The sequence below is a fragment of the Talpa europaea genome (genome assembly GCF_964194135.1).
Source record: "Talpa europaea genome assembly, chromosome: 3".
Taxonomy (NCBI): Eukaryota; Metazoa; Chordata; class Mammalia; order Eulipotyphla; family Talpidae; genus Talpa; species Talpa europaea.
Genome location: NC_140069.1, coordinates 108,602,534 through 108,625,358, shown reverse-complemented (window position 1 = coordinate 108,625,358; position 22,825 = coordinate 108,602,534). Strand labels below are relative to the sequence as shown.

Genomic DNA, 22,825 nt, shown 5'->3' with positions numbered 1-22,825 from the left:
GCCAAGACTTTTGTTCTGGTCGCCCTCTGCTCCTCTAGCCTCTGCTGCCAAGACTGAAGTGTGTATTACCTTGCGACAGGGCGCTGGCGCCAGACACCCAGGCAGTGAGAAGTACATTCTATATCGTGCTGCTAATGGAAGATAATACTCGCTGAATCCTGTAGTAGTTTTTCTCCAGCTCTTTAGCAGATGTACTTTTTGCAAGTGTTTGCTGTGATTCCTAAAAGTTTAGCTCTTGGGGATTCTCAAGCCCCTGATGGTCTATTTTCCGCGTTTTTTCATTAGATTTTATACGTTTTGTTTTTTGCTGCAGTGTTTGTTAAACTTATTTTTTTTCTCCCTTCCCGCAGTCACTAACCTAGTTTAAAATTCTCTGATCGCAAAACGAAATTGTTGAAACAGTCTGCTGGCAGTTCTAAACAGTTCATCTTGGAGTACGGGTATGTGATCATCTATTCTTTTATTTATTTTTACTAATTCTCTGTTCTACTTTGAGTTTACATCTTAATGCCCCCAGAAAACGCACCGTAATTAAACTCAGAATCCTCATTTTCTTCTGAATGCATGTATAGTTCTTGAAATTATATTATTTAATCTTTGTGGTTGAGAATTCAAAACATGTAATTCTTCATGAAAAATCTTATAATTCACATTTTTAATGTGTACCACTTGATGACTTAAGATTGTAAGGCATGAAACTGGTAGTCTTGGCCCCAATTTTCTAGAGTCTATGAAGTGGGAGGGAAGTACAGAGAGAATGGCTTATCTTTTCTATATGTGTTTATTAGTTTCCTATTGTTTCCATAACAATTTGTCACAAACTTTAACAGCTGAAAATAAAATTAGTATCTCACAACTTTTATAGTTTTGAAGCTCTAGTAGGCATAGTTGGGTACTCTGGTTAGGATTTTAAAAAGCTGGAATAAAGCTATTGATAGTTCTGGAGGTTTAGGGGAAGAAAGTACTTCCAGCTCATTTAAATTATTGAGCCTTCACCTCCTTGTAAGGCCAAGGTCCTGATTTCCAAAAGACTGTCAACTGGAATCTCTCAGTTCTAAAAGACCCATCTGTGTCTTCAAAGCCAAATAGCACCTTCAGTTTTTCCCATGCTTTTTAATCTCCCTCATTTTCTGCTACTAGCTGGAGAAAGATTTCTGCTTCTAAGTGATTTTTTTGTTGTTGTTGTTGTTGGGACCCTCGCCGGTGGCCAGGGATGGAACTGGCACTGCAGAGGCTGCAGGCAGCCTCGCAACCCAGCACTCAACCACTGCGCCACCAAGGGAGGCCCTCTGCTTCTAAGTGATTTGATGAGGCCCACCAGGATAATCTGCCTACTGTAAGGTTACTTGTGCTATACAAAAATTACAGTAACAATCACTGAAGTAATCATCTCACAGTCACAGTTTCTTAAAGTGGAATCATAGGTGCCATTCATTATGCCTAGCATAATATGGTCATCTCAAACTAGATTTGTTTGTTTTTATAATGTGCTTTTGCAGGCATTAAAAAACGATAATCATAACAGCTCTGATTATATGGTTATCCTCTGTATGTATAATTCATTTAAAATTAGTTGCCTGGGGTGTTTGGCTAGAACTTGGCATATGGACCTAGATCTATATCTCTGTTAGATCCAAAGCCATGTTTATGAATTGTCCAAGTGAATTGCAGCCCTGAGATAAGAAGAAACAGGAACAATGAGATCTTTGTTAGACCTCACTTTTGGATTATTGCTTTATACTAGCAGTATAGGCTAAGCTACCCTAAATAAGAAAACACAAAATATAGTGGCATGAATATGTTTGTTGTTATTTTTCTTCATATATTTGGAGGGAGGAGTCTAGGGAAGATTCTGACAATTTTATATATAGCTGCTATAACAAGGTGCTATTCCAGTTGGCGCTACTTGCTTAGGCAGTAAAAAGGAGAAAGCATGGGGGAGAACACATGTAGCCTTTATACAGACAGGGCCAGAAGTTACACATATATAACAAAGCTGTACTGAACTCCAAGGGAGGGTAGGAAAGACATAGTTCTGTGACTGTATAGCCAAGTAAAACTAAGGATTCTGTTTAGAAGTAGAAACATTACATTGGCTGAAAATAGTCTCTGTTGCACCCTTGTTTTTGATCGTTTTATTCTGTAAACTGTGTGCAGAATATTTTGTTTGACTTTTCTATTAGTTCAAAAAATCCATATTTGGAAAAGGCTGAAAATTCTTATTCATTGATATGAACTGGTATTTTGGTATATTATTTTATTTATAAAGACTTATTTGAGAAATCAAATGGCCTCCTACTATTTGAACAATTAGGTTACAACAGCTTGTCTTATGATTTATATAGTCTATAATATTTTGTGACTGTGGTTGGATGACTCAGACCTCTTAATACTTTATTCTTTAAAGTTCTTTCTTTCAGCCCAACACCATTTTTCACAAATGTGACTCCTGCCTGCCCAGTTAGGTTTCCACAGGTGCCCACTCTCCTCCATCAGGTAGCCATTCTATAGAGGGAAAATTATGGCCTGGGTGAATTGGTTTGACCTGAGGCAGGTTACAAATTCTGAACTTTGGTTTCTTCTAATGTAAAGTGATACTTATTTCCAGCTTTCAGAGATAAGATGAAGTTTAGGAAGATTAATACATTTTTGATAATACCTACTGAAGTACTTGGCAAATTGTAGGTTCTCAATAAATGGTAACTATACTGGTCCCATTGATTGCTTTTTGACTTGTAGCACTTAATGTCTATATGCTTTTCTTTTTTAAATTGATGTCTTTTTCTGACAAGTTTATGATTTCCTTAGGAACTGGGACCAAGTCCTGGATATATTGTGATCCCTAAATATTGATGTAGTGAATTGGATGTAGCACATGTAAGAATATTTATGAGATTGAAGTTGTAAGGGCTTTTTCCTTTAGTTTTCCTATTGTGACTATCATGGAAAATCAATTGGCTAAATCAACTGAAGAGCGAACATTTCAGTACCAGGATTCTCTTCCATCACTTCCTGTTCCTCTACTCGAAGAATCATTAAAAAAATATCTTGAAGCAGGTATGTTTGTAATCTCTTAATATGTATTAATATGTTAGCTACTTGGGAAGCTTGAACATTTAGAAGTTAGTGAAGTCTAATTGCTTTCTCCTCTGGGATCATGATAATTAAAGTTTAAGGATAAAATATCCAAAACTTTTCTTTCTTTCTCTCTTGTGTTAATTTTTTCATAATTTAAAAAATCCTGATAGTACTATTAGGCTTAAAATAAAAAGTAGTAGTCATTTGTCTAATCACCTCCAACCTCCTCCCTTAGGCATACATTTTAAAATATTTTATTCTCTTTCTTGGGTTCTTCCTTCTGCTGTCTGACTCTCAGTTTACTAAAAGACTTTTTCCTGAAATATCTGGAAATCCTCAGTCATTCATACTAAAGAGCCAAATCCTAAAAAGGTACAGGTTGGCAACTACTCGGTCTTTTAATGCACTTTGTTAGGTAATAGGTAATAGGACAGAGATCAAGTAGTTCCATTAGGGCAAAGCCAAGTACCATTATTCCTTTCTCTCAGATTTAGCGGTATTTTAATGAGATATTCTCTCACCTTTTGTTTAGAAGGCATAAGCCTATAAGCTCATGTTTTGGGAGCTAAGTAGAGTAAGTGGGCTGGCAGGCTCATTGTTCAGCATGTACACCTTTTTCCCTCTTTATTTTCAGTATAGGCTAGAATACTATCAGTGGAAGGAAGTTGCCTTCTATTAAAGAACAGCGAAGGAGCTCTACAAAGACTAGTGTGGATGGGTGGTTATCTAACTAGTGTGGCTTCTAAAGACTCCCAAGCAGTCTTCCTGTTTTCAACCTCGCTTTATCCCCTGCCTTTTGAAGTCCACGTGTTATGAATCTTTCTGGTACTACACTGGGGAATTGACTTGCTTCTTGGTTTCTGCTTTACTCTACTCTATCACCCCCTATCATCCAAACTCCAGATCTACAGAATCATTGGCCATTTTCTCATATGTTTTCTAGTTGACTGAATGCTAGTTTAACTTGTCTGCTATCTGTTGTTCTTTCATTTTCTTTGTCCTTAATGGATTTATACCTTTAATACTTTATTGTCATTTTATTGAATTTCTAGGAATAGAGATAAATGTTTGTATTCAGTTCACTTTAACTGATTTTTAAAAATTCCTTTTCCTCATATTACCTGAAAATTCTAGTTTCTTTTTTGAAAAAATTCACATATAATTTACTAGTTTTGATCACTCATTTGCAAATACTGCTATTTAAATGGACTCTGAGATAAGACTTGGAAGAGGTAATATAAAGCAAAAGGAAAATATTAATGTCCTTTGATTTCTAATTTGCTTTCTTAATTTAAGCTTAATTTTCAGAACACTTGATTTTCAGGGAATGGGAACCTTTTATCTTTTTGTTGTTGTTTTAAAAGAAATTTACAGGCAGTCTAAATTGCCCTGGATAGGCTTTTTACTCACATTTACATATATAAACTGCATTTACATGAAACTGTTCAAGGCTCTGCTTAAATTTAGTAGAAAGTTGATTTAATTTATCTTATTACTGACTTTCCTTTTGGAATAATAGCAACATGGACATTCTATCTTCATCATTTTTAACTATCATCCCCAATGATTCTAAAACCATTTTTCAAAAATGGTTATCAGATTACATAATATCATCGCTTCTCGGCTTTTTGGCTAAGATCAAGTGCAGATTACATAATGTCTACTGTTTAATTTCTTACTCTATTTTGCTTTATTGCTTTTCAGTCATTTTCATTTAGTAAACTATTATAATTTATTGCTCTGCTATAATTTTTAATATAAACATAACTGTTTTCCATAAGTGAGTCTCAAGATTGTGAAAGCAATAATAATTGAGCTGGGTTGGTAGTATCTGAACATCTAAATAGCTTCATGCTTATTTTTTTTTCTTTATAGTAAAGCCATTTGCAAATGAAGAGGAATATAAGAAAACTGAAGAAATAGTCCAGACATTTCAAAATGGAATTGGAGAAAAATTGCATCAGAAATTACTTGAAAGAGCAAAAGGAAAAAGAAATTGGGTGCGTATGTTATTGTATTTAAAATGAGAAAACTGATGCTTCAAGTGAAAAGTAAAAAATATGCATAGTTTTCACCTTTAATTATTACTGTAAAATATTTTGCTATCATTGTTGTCATAATCAGCATCAAAAAATGAATAAATCACTTAACTTTAGGGAGTTTCAAATGTTGTACATGTACTCCTCTCTTATATGGAGTACATTTCTTGTGCCCAGTGATTCTGATTCTCTGTTCTGGAATGGAGGTCCAGAGGTCTTCATTTTAGAAACTACTCTTTGTGGTTCTGACATAAGTGATCTGTTATGTGGGAGCTTGGATTATTCTATGCCTTTCACTCAGAATATGAGTAGGAAAAGTTTGAGATAAGGAACCTCTTAGGGCAAAAGTCTTGGTATGAGGATCTATACATGCTGAGAACAGCATATGCTGAAAGGAGAAATAGATTTTATTCTTAGAGTAGCATAAACATTGGGGCTTCCCTCACTCTTTCCTTGAGTTTCCATTGGGGCCTCCCTGGTGGCGCAGGGGTTAAGTCTCAGCACTATCAAGCTGTCACCAGCCACAGCAGCATGAGTTCAATCCCCAGCCAAGGAGTTAACCCACATGGCACAGCAGACCTCTCTGGTCTCACCCACTGCTCCCCTCAGCAGTATATTTCAGTAGATCCACATGTTCTGCTCCTCACTCTCTGGTGAATCCTCTCACCCGCCCCCGCCCCCAACACACACACACTGCTGGCCTATACCCCAGTTCTTGTATGAGTAAATAAATAAGAATAAATATTTTTTTAAAATAGTGGGTTTTTTTTTTTTTTGTGCTCGCTTTGGCAGCACATATATTAAAATAGTGTTTTTTTGGTAGCTATGATGATTTACAATAAGAAAATGTATTTTTAAATATTGAAGAGTAAAGAAAAATATCCAAGTACATCTTTGTTTTTTTTTTGAACCAGAAGTTGCATTAAAGTATTATATTAAGAGTTTCAGGCTGATGTTCATAATTTTTTCTAGCTGGAAGAATGGTGGCTGAATGTTGCCTACCTGGATGTTCGTTTACCATCGCAGCTGAATGTCAACTTTGCGGGTCCTGCAGCCCATGTTGAGCACTACTGGCCTCCAAAGGAAGGCACTCAGTTAGAAAGAGGAAGTATAAGTCTTTGGCATAACTTGAACTACTGGCAGCTCTTAAGAAAGTAAGGATACTTATGTGAGTTTGTAACAGATTTACCAAAAGTCTGAGGTGGCAAAATGTTGAAAAGTTTAATTTACTTATTTGGGGATGAATACTACATTTATGACTATTTGGTTTATAAGTTTTATGTTGACTTCTTGATCAAAATATCTTTTTGTTTTAAATTTTTATAGAGAAAAATTGCCTGTTCATAAAGTTGGAAATACTCCTCTAGATATGGATCAGTTCCGAATGCTATTTTCTACCTGCAAAGTTCCAGGAATTACTAGAGATTCAATAAAGAATTATTTTAGGACTGGTAAGTAGAAAACACAGGTACTTTTAAAAGAATTGATATTTGGTGAGTTTTGCTGTGGTTCCTAATCTGACACTGGAACATGCTATTTTGAAGAATATTTCTAAATTGGATTTTGAGTAATCATAGGTTTTCTGTGAGCATTATTGGCAATGGATTTTCTAAACTGTGCCTTACTTGATTCTTTGCAAACCTGATGCTGTGTTGCATATTTGAGAATTTAAATTTTGGTTAAAGAGTAGAATTATGAATCAGAGTATTAGGAAATCTGGAACATATAATTTGATTCCTTCTCAAAGGTCCTCGTATGAGGAACTTACTGGGAAACCAGTATCTGCTGAAAACACCAGGCAAACTTTATGGCAAGATTAGCAAGGTCAGCTAGAATACCTTACTGGTAAAGATTAGTAGAAAGTTAGGTAAGAATAGGGACTAGAGGGCCTCCCCTGGTGGTACAGCAGTTGAGCACTGGGCTGCGAAGCTGCCGGCAGCCTCTGCAGCACCAGTTTGATCCCGGCTGCTGGGCGAGGGTCCCACATGGCACGACAGACCTCTCCTGTCACCCTCTGCTCCCCTCAGCAATGTATTTCGTCAGTCTGCCTGTTCTGTTCCCCACTCTGGCTCTGGTGAATTCTCTCACCCTCCCGCGCTTCTGACTGTACCCAGCGCTTGTATAAATAAATAAATAAATCTTAAAAAAAAAAAAAAAAAAAAGAATAGGGCCTAGAGATAGGATGCTTTGAATAGTGGGAACTATGGAGCGCCACCCCGCAAGCTTCAATTTCATGTTTGAATATTCATACAGCATTTACTATAGTTCCTTGTACATAATATCAGCCAGTAAATATCTTTCCAGTGGCAGTGTATGTTTTCTCTTTCTTCACTCTTTTCTTTTGTCCTTTCTCAGAAGAAAGGCTCAGGGATCATGCAGGAAAACCCTTGTTGAAGGGACTAGTACTACTTGAAAAATGGGGATAAATCAAAATAGTCTGAGATTTACAGCACACATAGTTTTTGGGGGGAGTGGGTTAAGGTGTGTTGAAGGAATTGCAGAATCAACTATCAGTGGCTTACCAGATATTATTAGAACCATAAGAAAAAGTAAGATTGTGTGAAATTCTTTCTTTTTGTTCCTCAGGCATATTGTGCTCTTACTCTACTGAAAACTATTTAGCAGTTGTAGTTATGTAATACTGCAATTAAATTATCTGATGAGCAATCAACGCTAAAATAATAAGAAAGAGAAACTGGTTAATTCAAATAGCTTTCCTTCAGAAATTCTCTGCTGCCCTTCCCCATTCCTATCCTTAATTAAAGCTAGAAAACGCTGCAGTAGTTTGGATTTTATTATTCTTTAATAATTCAAATAATAATTGGAACCCTTCATGGATTTATAGATGTTTCACATGGACAGGTTTCAAGAGCATGCATTTATATCATAGTAACGGAAATTCCATTAACTTATGAGAGTGCTTTTGTTTATGTGATATATTTGATGAGTATATGATAAATATTGCAGCAACAACGCTATTTTTTCCCCTATTGGATGTAATGAAAGATTTTTTTTTTTCTGTCCTTTTTCCAGAGAGTGAAGGGCGTTCTCCAAGTCATGTTGCAATTCTGTGTCGAGGCCGAGTTTTTGTCTTTGATGCAATGCATGAAGGAAGTTTGATCACCCCGCCAGAGATTCTGAGGTTTTCAAGCTACTTTCTTGAATTTCGTTAGGTCTTAAGCTTTTGCTTAAATTGAAAAAGAAATGTTCAGAAATACCTTTTTATAAAGTGACAGTAAACTGAAAAGTAAGAATTTTATATATATTGATTTTTTAACAATGTATTTTTAGTTTAATTTGTTTTGGGGAACTTCTAATTTTTTAAAAATCATAATTGAAACTTCAAAAATCTTACAATCCAGTGTATGTCCCAAGTTAAGTCCCCTGCTTCCTGGAGCAGAGCATAGTGTTGCCCACACCATTAGCCAGGACTCTGCCCTGCGACATATGTAAGTCATTGTGCTTATAGAAAAGGAAAACCCCAATTCTAATACTTGCCCCAGAATTAGTCACTGTGCTAATTTGGTGTATTCTGTCCTTTCAGATACATTGCACTGAATTTACATGCACATAAAGATTTCTTTAAAAAAAGAATATATATGTGTATTTTATACAACGTATGCATTACGTACATGCAAATAGCATATTCATATAGAAATATATATACTATGTACATATAGAATTATTTTCTTGTGTTTATTGTTGTAAGTGTATAATGAAAAAATTTAGAATGTACAGGAAATTACATAATGAAGCCATGAAGTACTCGCCTCAGAGTTTTAGTAGTCACCAACTCTTAGCTTTATTTTGTAAACTCATAGTTTTGTTTCAACTGTATCTCCTTGTGCTCCTTGCTCACACCCCCATGGATTATTTTAAAGAAAATCTCAGACATAATATCCTTTCATGATAAATATTTCTTTGTGTGTCTTCACTTTGTTCCTTTCACTGTACAGAAGCTTTTAGTTTGAGGTAATCACACTTGTCTATTTTCACTTTAGTTGCCTGTGCTTTTGGTATCTGATTCAAGAAATGATTGCCAAAAACAATGTATAGAAGTTTTTCTCCCATATTTTCTTATAGGAGTTTAATTTCAAGTTTTACATTTAAGCCTTTAATCCATCTGGAACCGATTTTTGTGTATTGTGTAAGACAGGGATCCAATTTCTTTCTTCTTCTTTTTTTTTTTTTTTTGGCTGTGATGTTCCAGTTTTCCCAACACCGTTTTTCTGAGAGAATATCTATTGCCTATTGTATAGTCTTGGCACCCTTCTGGTAGATCCGTTAGCTGTATGTGTATGGTTTTATTTCTAAGCTTTCTATTCTGGCCTATTGGTCTATACATCTTTTGAATCCTATAACTTTGTGATATATTTTGAGATCAGGAAGTGTGATATCTCCTATTTCGTTTCTCTTATTCAAAATTACCCAGGCTATTCAGAATTCTTTATCATTTCATATGAATTTTAGGATTTTTTCCTATATCTTTAAAGAGTGTCATCGGATTTTTGGTAGGAATTATATTGAATCTACATCACTTGGGGTAGTATAGAAGTGTAGACTTCTTAATGGTGAAGATTTGGGTAATTATCACCTCACCTTTAATTATCGAACTTAAAATGCTATTTCAGATTTAACACATTTTCTCTGGTAACTTCTCTCTGATAATAATTGCCTTTCATGAGCTGGCCATTTCTCACTTAATATGGCCAAATCAGGGAGCAGGAAAAATTTCATAATCAAAACTTTGAGCTGGCAAGTATTCTCCAGAACTACATGGAGGAAAACAGGTAGATTTTACTATTTTAGCATTCAGAATTTAAATTATATAACTAATTACTATGCCCACCATAACTATAAACTGTAGAAACTTTATTTGTACTTGAAGCAAAATCAGTAATGTGCAAAGACAAGCAGAAAGAGGCAAGGCAAGTTATCCCCACTATAGGTGCAGATGTTAGAAGTGCTCATCTGTCCCATGGGACACCACTGTCTTCAAATAAAGAGGGGGGCATTTTGCAGCAAGTAACTTATTTCTTAATAAGTGTTACAGAAATAATTAAGGATCAGATGAAATGATGCAAATGAATAATTGTATTTTTCTAATTCTGAATGATGAAACAACAAATAAAGGATGACTACCAGTAGTATCATTAACTAAGCTAATTAACTCACTTTCTGAGAAATCCTAGGAAGCTTTAAATTGAGGTAAATTTTTAGCATGTGCCAAAAACCTCTGCAGATTTTTGACTGGTTAAATTTATTTTTTTAGTGATAAGAATTACTATCTGTTGTGACCTATTGAAGGCTAAAGTAGCTAGTGACCTGCCTGTGCTCTTTTTGAATCCTCTTTACTAATATTCCACAAGGCATTTGAAATACATCCACAAGAAGTGCAACAGTGAGCCTGAAGGACCTGGGATCGCAGCATTAACTAGTGAGGAGAGAACGCGATGGGCTAAGGTTATATTCACAATTTTCTTAATGATCCTTTTCCCCAACAAACTATTTTGAGATTTCTGGATATGTTGTATTCAATATGTGACATTTAATCATTATTTCTTGACTTTTAGGCACGAGAATATTTGATTAGTCTTGATCCAGAGAACTTGACTCTATTAGAAAAGATTCAGAGCAGTTTACTGGTGTTTTCCTTAGAGGACAGCAGTCCGCGTGTAACACCGGAAGATTACTCCCAGGTAGTTACCTATCATCATCTGTTATTTCTTCCTACAAATTCAGTTGGTGTTCTCTTGTATACATGGAAGATGAGAAAGTCTTTTTTATTTTTTATTTTTTTTACTTTTACAGCTCTTAAAACTTTTTCTTAGGTATGATATATACATGCTATGTATACATAGCAGTTTGCAAATTCTTGCCACATTGTTCAGGTACATTTAGATGTATTTTGTGTGCTATTTAAAGAAATAGGAATATAGTTTGATTATCACACGTCATTATTTTCCAGACTTTTTTTTTTTAATTGCATGTATAGAAAATTTGGACAGGCCACTGGGCTAAATGAGCTTCTCATGCCAAAGGTGACATGAGAATCTACTTATAATTTGTGTAGGTTGTGCCTGACACCTTAGATGGTAAGTTCTGCTCTAAACATTATATAGCTCTTGAAAGGAATTTACTTTATCATTTAGTTTTATTGAATATACTGACTCTCATGAATTTAAAGGTAAATGTGGCCTATGTTATTTTTCCCCCCTGTGGCAACAATGTTTATTATTTCTTAAAAAATGATAAAAGGTGGTAGTAGTATATATATAGAAGTCTCATAGTCTTTTGAAAACACTAAATAATTTTTTCATAATGCATTCATCAATATTAAATGATAGATACAGGATTGAAAACCATGGTATCTTAGAAACCAAATTTTCTTCTTCTTTAGCTATATTTTTTTTTAAACAGGGAATTCACTAAACTTCTTGGAGAAGAATATATTTTAATATAGTATTGTTTTTTTTTTTTTTACTGCATCTGTAGTTTGAAATACATTTATATTAAGCCTATATACACAGACACATAGTATGTTCACACATACATAATAGAATTTTCACAAAACAGGAATTACTTTTATTATTTGTGATGTATCTGATATTTAAATTCTATTTTATTCTTTCTTCCTGTGAAGAATTTTTATTGTAATGTACTAAATTTATTTGAAGACTACTGGGCCAAAAACTTATCAAGGTCTCTGATACTACTCAAATTAGAAAAGACTTGTCCTTTCAACTGCATGTCCTCTAAGCATCCATCGATATTATACCATCATTCTTTTTCTGATCAGATTTTTTAACTTGAGATTTTGATAAATATCTAAAGCCAGGGCCAGAATTATTATTATCACTTGAGCATAACTACTAACCATTTTATTAAATTTGGTTTACCTGAAAAGGAAAAGTGAAAAGTTAGACCAGATACATAGATAGATAGATATGTAGATATAGATAATAGCTATATAGATATACAATTTAAGATGTAAATACTTATAAATCAAGATTAAAGTTCTTTTAATTTGGAAATGTTTTCTTTTAGGCAACTGCAATGACTCTTATTGGAAATCCAACAGTGCGCTGGGGTGATAAATCCTATAACTTGATTTCCTTTTCTAATGGAGTATTTGGCTGTAATTGTGATGTAAGTAAGCTACTGAAGTGTTTTCTGCCTTTTAATTTTTTAGGTTAATTTAATAGCAATAAAGTATAATACTTAGGCTGTACTGTGGTAGTGCAAGTAAATACGTCTTTAATTTTATGACTTTGGAGTAAAAAGTTTACTATGAAATATGAGCGAAAGAGAGTATAGGACAAGATACTTTCATCTATAGTACAGCTAAAGTTTGGTGCCTATTTGTCAAGTAGAATTTGCTTGTTTTTTTTAATGAAGCATAAGGCCATTAAAACCCTCTGTTATCTGTTGAAAATTACAATCTATTTTAAAAGATACTGAATAACATTGTGTTTCTATGCACAGAAAAATATTTGTAGCTATCTTTCTAAATTTACCTAGTAATTATGTAGCTATTTTCCTAAAAGGACAAATGATCTTTGGAACTTTAAGAGTTGTATTCTTTTGTATGCTAAATTGTTCAGACTGGATGTTATCTTGTTAAATAAGGGTAAGTCGCTGTCCTCATCAAGAAGAAATAATCTTTCCTCCCTAACTCCGAGACCCTTAGTCTTTTCCTACCTATATATTCTAAAACTGACCTTAAAATTTGTCACACTCCCTCCATTCCCATGTCTTGTTTCCCTGGCTTAATAGTTTCATTAACCTTTTTTTTTCTTTTCTTTTTTTTTTTTTCATTAACCATTTTTATATAGGTAGCTTGCAGTTATACTTTCCCAGTTTTTACCTTTTTTCTCATTTTAAGATTTGTACTTTCTTGTATGTTAAATTGTTCAAATTGGATGTTATATTATTAAATAAGGATAAGTTGCTGTCCTCATAAAGAAGAAATCATTTTCCCCCCATTACTCCCAGACCATTAGGAAAACACCTTGGTCTACTTTGTTTTTTACTAAGAGTACCAACATCCTTCAATCTGAGGATAAAAATAACTTTAATTATCTTTTATATCTCTGATTAAAGAATATGGTCCCATAATGTGCATAAATCTCAGCACAATTGAGACACTTTCCTCTTGTAAGTGAATGAACTTCTTTTATGTGTATATGCATTAATATTCACATGTATAACAAAAATCTGATAATCTCCACTTTATATTTTGCTTCATGTAGGTTTCCCTTATAACTGAAAATGATTGCATAAAGTGCCATTTAATCTATGTAAAACATCATTAGTAAAGCACCCCTATGTTTATAGCAGCACTGTTTACAATAGCTAAGCTTTGGAAACAACCCAAATGCCCAAAAATAGATGACTGGATCAAGAAGATGTGGTACATATATACCATGGAATATTACTCAGCATTCAAAAAAGATAAACACATGCAATTTGCTGCAACATGGATGGCGCTGGAAGGGATCATGCTCAGCGAAATAAGCCAAAAAGAAAAAGAAAAATACCGGATGGTCTCACTCATAGCAGGAATCTAGAAAACTTAAATAAGGGACCAGGAAAATGAATAACTATAAGAAAGTGAAAATCAAAATCAACAAAAAACTATGAACCAGAGACACTTTTAGGGGGGCGGGGGCGGGAGGGGAGGGATTGGGGTCAGAATGGGGGGCTGCAATTGTATGGGGAATATAACAATAAAATTTATAAAAAAAAAAATAAAAAAAAAAAAAGTAAAGTTATATATATACAGTAAAGCTATCCTTAATCCAAGGCCATGTTGCTGCTCTCTTCTGCTGGTGATTGAATTGGTACTCTTGTGATTATACTGATTAATCACATTCCCCCTTCAGGATTTAAAATGCTAAGGTCAGGTCTTTTGTCTTCAGTATATAGGTTTTGTGTTGTAGGGTTTTGTGAATGGCACATAGGAAGGATGTAATAAATAACAGTTGTTAGTAACAGCCATTTCTAGTTACACCTGTGGAACATGTTCTACAATAAGCACTTTAGAAACATTATTAAAATCATTTTTGACAGCAGCTATCTGAAAAAAGTTATTATTCTCATTATCAGATGAGGAAGTTTACTTAAAGAATTAAGCAACTTTCTCACAGTTGCACACCTAGGAAGTGATCTAGTTTGTACTTAGAACCAAAACCCACATTCTTAAATAGTATTTTAAAACATAATGGCTCCAATAAATGAAACAAAAAGTTAAATGTTGTTTGAACAAATTCAGCACCAAAGTATTTTTCATATTTCCTAAAGCATACATATTTTAAATGTGTAACATTCTTACACATTTAAATATGTAATATTTAAATGTATAATATTTTTAAATTGATTATTAACTTTACACTGAGAAATAGGTGGGCATTTAATTAGAGAGTAATGCTGTTGTCTTAAATATGTGGTATCTGTGAAAATTCTTTCTAAAGAGTTAAAGCATTATACATTTGTGAGATGCAATTAGAAAAGGGATGTTTGTCAGTGACCTTGAGTATTGTTGAGTATTGCGGACAGGAGGGATGAGCTGCTCATCCAACTTGTATTGACTCCCTCATGAGTCATACCTAATGCCATGACTGGTACCTACTTGGTAACAGTATCCTGCGCTTCTGGGTTGCATTGGGACATGAAATAGGGCAGCAGAGCTGTGTAATATTAGGGTGATATATTAGACACCTAATTGCTCTCTGAAACTGGGCCCAAATCTTAGGATCCCTTCGTTCTTGCCAGGGCTCAGAGTCACATTCAGTTCATGGATGGTAATGGTATCATGGTAGTATGAATGCAGGGAAGAAAAAATCTGATGTAATTGTCTTCAAAAGAACATGAGAAAAATAAAGCAAAAAATTTATCTTCCAAAATAAATGAAAAAATTCACTAGCTACAGTTCCTTTCTCTAAATAGAGTTGTCAGATCTGCAACTCCCCTGTAACTCAGCCCATTTACCCATATTCCTTAAGATGTGAGAGTGATTTCTGCCATGTCAGAACTCTTACAGAGATATACCCAAAATCATTATACTTTTTAATGCTCACCAAAGTCTTAGAAAATATAATATAGTAATTACTTACTATACTGTGGGATATCCATACCTGTGTCAATTGGGGGCAAGGAATTTGAAAATTGTGCACTTTATTATGTGTTAAGAATGGAGGGAAAATGAAAATAAAATACTGGGGTAGGTTTACCTTGACATGAAGTCTTCAAAATTTTGTGTATTTTCATTTAGCATGCTCCTTTTGATGCAATGGTTATGGTAAACATCAGCAATTATGTTGATGAGAAGGTTTTTGAAAATGAAGGAAGATGGAAGGTATGTTACAGAAATATTTCATCCTTTTTCTCCTAGTATTTTTATAGATACACTACTTTTAAGTGTTCCCTATTTTCAGGGTTCAGAAAAAGTACGGGACATACCACTTCCAGAGGAACTTGTTTTCACTGTGGATAAGAGAGTATTAAATGATGTCAGTGAAGCTAAAGCCCAGTATCTCAAGCAGGTACATTTTATGCTTTTTTCTTAGTAATGCTTCCTCTTATAACTGCCACATATAGAAGTTTGACTACAATCCAAGGGTGACAACAAAAACATTTTTAAATTATAGCTTTAATACTGCTAAATTTTTATGGCTGACTGCTTTAATGCAAATGATAATTTGGATATCTTTTGGATTTTCTCTTTAGGTGATTTTTCACGGTTCTATTTGATTCTTTTTGCTAGGCATCTGACCTGCAGGTTGCAGCATATGCCTTTACATCTTTTGGCAAAAAGCAAACCAAGAAGGAGAAGCTTCACCCTGATACATTTGTTCAGCTTGCTCTTCAGCTGGCCTATTACAGACTTCATGGACGGTGAGCACCATTCATTCTGCATTTAAAGAATCTTGAAGTTCAAGGGAATATCTTTACTACAGCTATTCCATCCTAACACCTGTGTTTTTCCTAACATATGTTCCATTTGGCACTGTGTCATGATTTGTGATTCCGTCAACAGTGTAGTAGAGTTAAAAATTTTTTTGATTATGTTTATTGAGGTAAAGTTGGTTTACATCATTGTATCTTTGGGAGTTATAGGTTTAAACCTCTACAGATGTCTATTTTCTCAGCATGTCGACAGTGTAGTAGAATTTTGATCTGTGACAGATTCAGTCTTCCCTTGTTTTTTCTGGCCTTAGTACTTTTGAAGTGTCTACCCTCTTCTAAAGGGACTTTGCTATTTTTTGGAATTCAGATCATTTGATTTTCCCCTGGCAGCTTCAGTTTGCTATAATTTTGTACCTTATTCAGTCTTTATTCATTTTTAGAGTGGATGAGATGATAGGTTGTGGCTTTCTACAACCTAAGCAGAAGCGGAAGCTCCTTGATCTTGCTTTCCCCCCACATTTGTCTTTAGATGGAATGCTTAAGATCATTTACATTTAATGTAATTATCAATAAGGTTGGGTATAGATCTATATTGTCAGGCTGTTTATTTTCTCTTCAACCATCTGTTTTTGTTCTTTTTTATCTTCTTTTGAATTCATAGGGTTTTTTTAAATTTTCCATTTCATTCCCATTGTTAGCTTTACTTTTGTTTTTTCTAGTAGTTACACTAAGATTTATAGAATAGATCTTTGCTCTCTTTACCTTCAAATATTTTCCATGTCAAATAGAAGAACCTTAAGAAAAAATGCTTCTATTTTGCTTCTCGTACTATTTGTGCTGTTGTTGCCATACTTTATACTTCCATGTATGTGTTAAACCTTTCAATGTTCTATTATTACTTTTGCCTTAAGCATTCAATTGTCTTTTTTATTGTAGTAAAAACTATGTAACATAAAACTTGCCACCTAAACCATTTTTTTCATTTTAGCAGTTTTTATTGAAAGTTGTATATAAGACTATTTTATTCCTGCATCTTCTCAATTGTTTCTTCCTTGTATTTGCCCTTTTCCTTTCCTACTTGGCGAGATTTGGCTTTGCGTTCTAGGATCTTTTTGCGGTCTTTGTTCAGCTTTAGTCTAGTGATAACCACCTTACTGGGGTGAATGCCCACATGAACGGTTGTGCCATTTGCCTTCTCCCGCTGCACTCTTTCAGTGTAGATGACATATTTCTTCCGGTAAACCTGGACTACTTTGCCAATTTTCTGTCCTTTATAATGTCCCCAAACAACCTGAACTTCATCATCCTTCCAGATGGGCATGGAACGAACATTGTACTTCTGCCTAAGCTCTTTGGAAAGAGGGGAAGACATGATCTTCCTGCGAATGTGGGAAGGCACATTGAAATGCCTTTTACGATTCTTGCTCTGGTCAGAAGTCACAAAGGGATTGAACTTCATTTTGGCCGCCGGTGCTTCAGCGATGGCCGCAAAAGGGAAAAAGCCACCGAAACCATTTTTAAGTATATATTGATGATAGTAATTACATTTACAATGTTATGAAAACATTACCACTATTTAAAAAATATTTTTGTCACTCCAAAAAAGAAGTCTTTACACACTAAGCAGTAATGTTCTATTCCATACCCACTTCTCCAGCCCCTGGTAATCTCTAATATACTTCTATCTCTATGAATTTGCCTGTTGTAGATATTTCCTGTAAGAAGAACACAATATTTGTCATTTTGTGTCTGATTTGTTTCACTTAGGATGATGTTTTCAAAGTTCATCAATGTTGTAGAATTAGAACTTCATTTTTATAACTAAATAATAGTCTTATATATGTATATATATGTACACAATAGACGTATAATATTCATAGACAGATAGATAGATGCACACACACACAGTTTTTTTTCTCTATTCATCTGATAGACATCTGGCTTGTTTGACTTTTTGCCTATTGTGAATAATGCTGGCATGACATTTGGTGCTAGTATGTGCTTGAGTCTCTATTCTTAATTCTATATCTATGAGTGCAATTGCTTTGTTGTGTAGTAACTGTTAACTTTTTGAGGGAGGAGCTATCAAAATATCTTCCAGAGTGCCTATGCTATTTTACACTCCTGTCAACAATAGACAGATGTTCCAGTTACTTCATATCCTTGCCAACACTTATTTTTCTGTTTATAAAAAATTAGTCATTCTAGTAGTTGTGAAAGGATGTCTCGTGGTTTTTGTTTTTCCCTAATGACAAATGAGGTTGAGTATCTGTTCTTGTGTTTTTGTCAGTTTGTATATCTTGTCTATTTGTCAGTTTGTATATCTTGTCTATAAAATGTCTATTCATAGGGTACATTCTCTTATCTTGTAGCCCTGGATGCTGCTATGAAACAGCTATGACAAGATATTTTTATCATGGCCGTACAGAGACTACACGATCGTGTACAGTAGAAGCAGTCAGGTGGTGCCAGTCCATGGAGGACCCTTCCAGCAGTGTGAGTATTTGAAAAGAAAAAATTCAGAGAATTTTTTAAATTGTTTTAAAGGAACCTTGACCCTTGACTAACTTCTTTGACTCAGTTCCCCTGGATCAGAAGAATACTTTCAGAATTTTTTCCTTAAAGTTTTCAAAACATTTGTTCATTTACCATTGACATACATACATGGAAAGAATGAGAAATGCGGAAGTCCTAAAACACCCATTTGGTAACTTTCTAAGGAAAATATATCCAGTGCCTTAAATAATTCCCCACTATTGATTTAGCTTTAAAGTAACACAAAAGTGCAGACTCTTACAAAATGCCTTTAAGAGAAAGCTTTTCTCCATGTAGTTGAATGTTTTAGAGATCACACATACTTGTAATCATATATGAGACTCATGACAGGCTTATATATCTTGTTTTGTACTTTTTTTGAAAGCATTCACACAACAGGGTAGTTCCTTCCCTGTTGTTTTGGTATTGCATTTGTTTCCTTAATTTTCATAGACTTGCATATGTCAATTTACTTTAATTTCATGGGAATGCTTCATTACTGGTTTTGTTACAACCATGCTTTAGTTTTGAAATCCTAGTTGCTTCTGTTTAAACATTTGGTAATGTCACTTCAATGCTGCCCACAAGTTCCTATTTTCCTGTCTGGGAAAGAAATAATCAAGGTACACAGCATATAGGAAAGGGAATAGAAGAAGGGAAAAGACATGGAAGTATTTGCCTCAAGGTCTTTCTAGAAATCATTTTTTTTCCTCTTCTAGAGTACCCAAATCCTAATTATATTGAGTTCAGATTTTTTATTTGTTTGGTTTCTGTACAGCATGCTATTGAAATGTCTTGATTTTTTAATGCAGCTTCTTGAACGGCAGCAAAAGATGTTACAAGCTTTTGCAAAACATAATAAAATGATGAAAGATTGTTCTTCTGGAAAAGGTAGTGATGTTGGAATTATTTTAACTCTTTAAAAAATTCTCTTTTCTTGAAAAATTTTTTCTAATCTCAGACTTGGGGTTTCGTTGCAGGATTTGACCGTCACCTTTTAGGTTTATTACTCATAGCCAAGGAGGAAGGCCTTCCAGTCCCAGAGCTCTTTACAGACCCACTCTTCTCCAAAAGGTGATATTAATATATAGTGTTTTATGGCTTCATCCATACTTCTTTTAGTTTCTTTTTTCCTGAATGTTAAAAAAAACTCTTTAGCAACAAGATAAACTTCTATAGCCCTAGTAAAATGTCCTATCTTTATGCCACACAGTGGAGGAGGTGGAAACTTTGTTCTCTCAACAAGTCTTGTTGGTTATATGAGGATCCTGGGAGTTGTGGTTCCCATGGTACACCACGGCTATGGATTTTTCTACCACATCAGAGATGACAGGTGAGGCTGCTCTTGTTACTTTTACTGTGCCAAAGCATAAGAAACATGATTTTTGTTGAATGAATATCTTACTTACATTACAGTTCTCATTGTTTGTCATCTGTCACCTGCTACATAGGTATTTGTTTTTATCACTTATCCATAAGTGTTATATTTATGTGTTATCACCGTTCTGCTTTTGAGGCACTTGTTTAATCAGTCTTTTGGAGGTTTTGTGCAGAACACCATTTAAGGTTGTCTCAAAATCATATCTTCCCTCTTCTCAAAAATCAGTATATGTATTAACATAGTTGTACTTCCTAAGGTATTTCATCGTACATTCAGATAAAATTTGACTGGCTATCAATAATGTGGTAGCTCACATAGTTATTGATACTAATAATGAGATTAACTAATAGTTTAAAAATGTGTTTTACCAATTCAGATGCATTTCATTTGGTTTGTAGAAAGTTTGGCTTAAGTTTGTGCAAAGAGAAAGAAACTATTGAAATCTAAGAGGACTAAAAGATAATATGGAATTGATAACAAGGCTTAGAAAGTCCATCTTCACACAATCTGGCAGCCTCTTCTTGGGTGTCTTTCACAGCATGAGAGGCTTTATAAAAATATTTATAAAATGGCTACATTTAGCACTATGTAAATAAAAGGAGGGCAGGCTTGAAGGCACTTCAGATGAAATGTGAAAAATTAGAATGATGATATGACATTTCAGCTTCTAATATATTTTTTATTTTTTCCTTGTAGAAGAGTTTATAGTCAGTATTATTTTTTCAAAACTTTATCTGTCTACATGTGAAGTGTGATTTGTGCATACTCCATTACACCAATGGTACATGTACTCATTAGCATCTAAGTCATTAGATGATGTATAGCATTCATTATGTGTGTACCAATTCACAAATTAAAGGTAAATTGAAAAAAGTTAAACATGGATCTTATTATCCATTTTCATAATAAAGAGTTAGAGGTCTAAGATCATTAGACACAAAGAATAAGTAAGCATTCTAACATACTTCCTGACAAGTAATGGATTCTGTATTGTATACGATGGTAAGAATTTGGGTCAAGGTATACCCCAGTATTCTGACATTAGAAAAATAGATATTTAATGCTATTATTGAACATTTCCAGGGCATAATGTATATAGACTGTGTATGTTTACCAATTTAGAGCAAGTTGCAAATATTTTTGCATCTTTTTGTGAATTTCATCTTCAATATTATTTCAAGCAATTCCCAATGCCATTAAATGTACTTTGAAATATTTTAACTGTTGAATAATGTGTAATCTTATAGATTTCCATAGTTTAACTACTTCCCTATTATTTCCAGTTTCCTGTCATTACAAGTAATGTATAATATACCTGTTCATCACACTACTGCCAACTCTGCATTATAAAACATTCCTTACAAAGTAGATAAGCAAAAATAACAGCTTGAATTCTTTGTTTACTTATGAGGCAAACATTTTTTTCTTTATTGGCATCTGTGTACATTTTGTGAATTGTACATCTAGAAAAGGTTGTTATTTCTTTATATAATTTTGGAAAACAATGAAAAATTTTTTAAAATATAGTATTTTAATAGGAATTAATCTTTGCAAAGAATTAGTTACTACTAAATAGGTATTTGAGAATTATATACACTGTGTAGCTGGAAAATCACTAGGGGGAAACAAAGCAGGATTTTCTGTAGGTTTGGCCCTGAATGTCTTTCAGCAAATATAATCCACTCACATTGATTTCATTTATATACCCAGCCAGAGCATGTTTTTATTTCATTCTGCTAATCTAAAGTACATGTCAAAGCTATAATTTACTGTTTTTTGATTATGTGAAAATTGCATGGTTGTCCACAAGCTTTATATTGTATAAAATATTTTGGTTTTAATTTGAGCTCAGTGCATTTTTTGCTACAGAAAATTTGAGTGTCTGGAAAGGGGATCTAGCCTGGTTTCTACACAGAGTCTACCAGAAACAAGGCTTTTCTTTTTATTTCCATAGCTTCCTGGGGTCACTTTTATCACCTGTCAGGGAATTTTTCATAAACAGGCTCTGGAAGGAAATGGTGGAAGGCATGACCTGACTTAGTCCAAGAGAGTTTGCAATGGCATTTCTAGAAAGTGCTTTTCTTTCCAGTTATTTTTTTTCTGTTTTATTTGTTACCCTCTCCAAGCACTATATTCTTATTCTTTAAAAAAAGTTTCAATTTCATTACAAATAGTTTCAATTTCAATACAAATATTCCAACTCATTCTATTTTGGGTACGTTAGGACAGTTATTTATTTATTTAGACAAGGTGGATTTGTTTAACACAGCAAGACCTTATTCCAGAGCAATCTTGAGTGCTGGCTAATTGTTCATTTCCTGTCATCCTTAGGAGCTAGTCACATAGTAACTTGGATGTTCCTCGCATTATGTATAAATATGAATTTACCTTTAAAGGTGCCAAGTGACATTCACCTAATGTCAGCACATATCCTATATGCATAGCCTGATGGACTAAAGGTCACATACTGATCACATCAACATTTGGAGCCTTTTTTGTGTTGTGATTTTTTCATAATACTTAATCTTTTATTATTTGTGCTTCACAGGTTTCTTGTGGCCTGTTCTGCCTGGAAATCACATCCAGAGACTGATGCAGAAAAGCTAGTTCAGCAGATTTTTTGTGCTTTCCATGATATGATGCAGCTGATGAACACTGCTCATCTTTAAAGATTAATCATTTATTAAGCACTTACCAAAATATTCGTAAACTGGCTGCTGGGGGTGGGTTCGTGATGTGAGACTTGAAGGAAATGTGTTAAATGTAGAAATTAGAAGAATCATGCTCTCTAAATTTATTCCGACCTAGAAGGTAGAAATATTTTTAAGCTTCCTCTGGTGCCGTAGTAATGCAAATTATGATAGAGTGAATGTAGAACTATGCA

At 34.1% G+C, this 22,825-nt stretch overlaps 2 protein-coding genes across 3 annotated transcripts; one reads left to right on the top strand and one right to left on the bottom strand.

Moving 5' to 3' along the window:
- Positions 1–2,932: 2,932 nt before the first annotated feature.
- Positions 2,933–22,610, top strand: CROT (carnitine O-octanoyltransferase; the record flags this gene model as incomplete). 2 transcript variants are annotated; one of them, XM_084229582.1, is made up of 16 exons in its annotated part: positions 2,933–3,057; positions 4,954–5,078; positions 6,090–6,271; positions 6,444–6,568; positions 8,151–8,259; positions 10,487–10,580; positions 10,691–10,816; positions 12,165–12,266; positions 15,391–15,474; positions 15,554–15,661; positions 15,883–16,013; positions 18,398–18,521; positions 19,373–19,451; positions 19,541–19,634; positions 19,774–19,893; positions 22,490–22,610. In XM_084229582.1, the coding sequence occupies 16 exons, from the start codon at positions 2,943–2,945 to the stop codon at positions 22,608–22,610; spliced, it is 1,839 nt and encodes a 612-aa protein (XP_084085708.1). The 2 variants fall into 2 exon arrangements, with proteins under 2 accessions (XP_084085708.1, XP_084085707.1); XM_084229581.1 differs by having other exon boundaries at positions 2,943–3,065; positions 4,926–5,078.
- Positions 17,047–17,517, bottom strand: LOC311168762 (large ribosomal subunit protein uL24-like; the record flags this gene model as incomplete). Its single annotated transcript, XM_084230472.1, has 1 exon — positions 17,047–17,517. Exon 1 carries the CDS (start codon positions 17,482–17,484, stop codon positions 17,047–17,049), a length of 438 nt encoding a protein of 145 aa, XP_084086598.1. The 5' UTR covers positions 17,485–17,517.
- Positions 22,611–22,825: the final 215 nt, after the last annotated feature.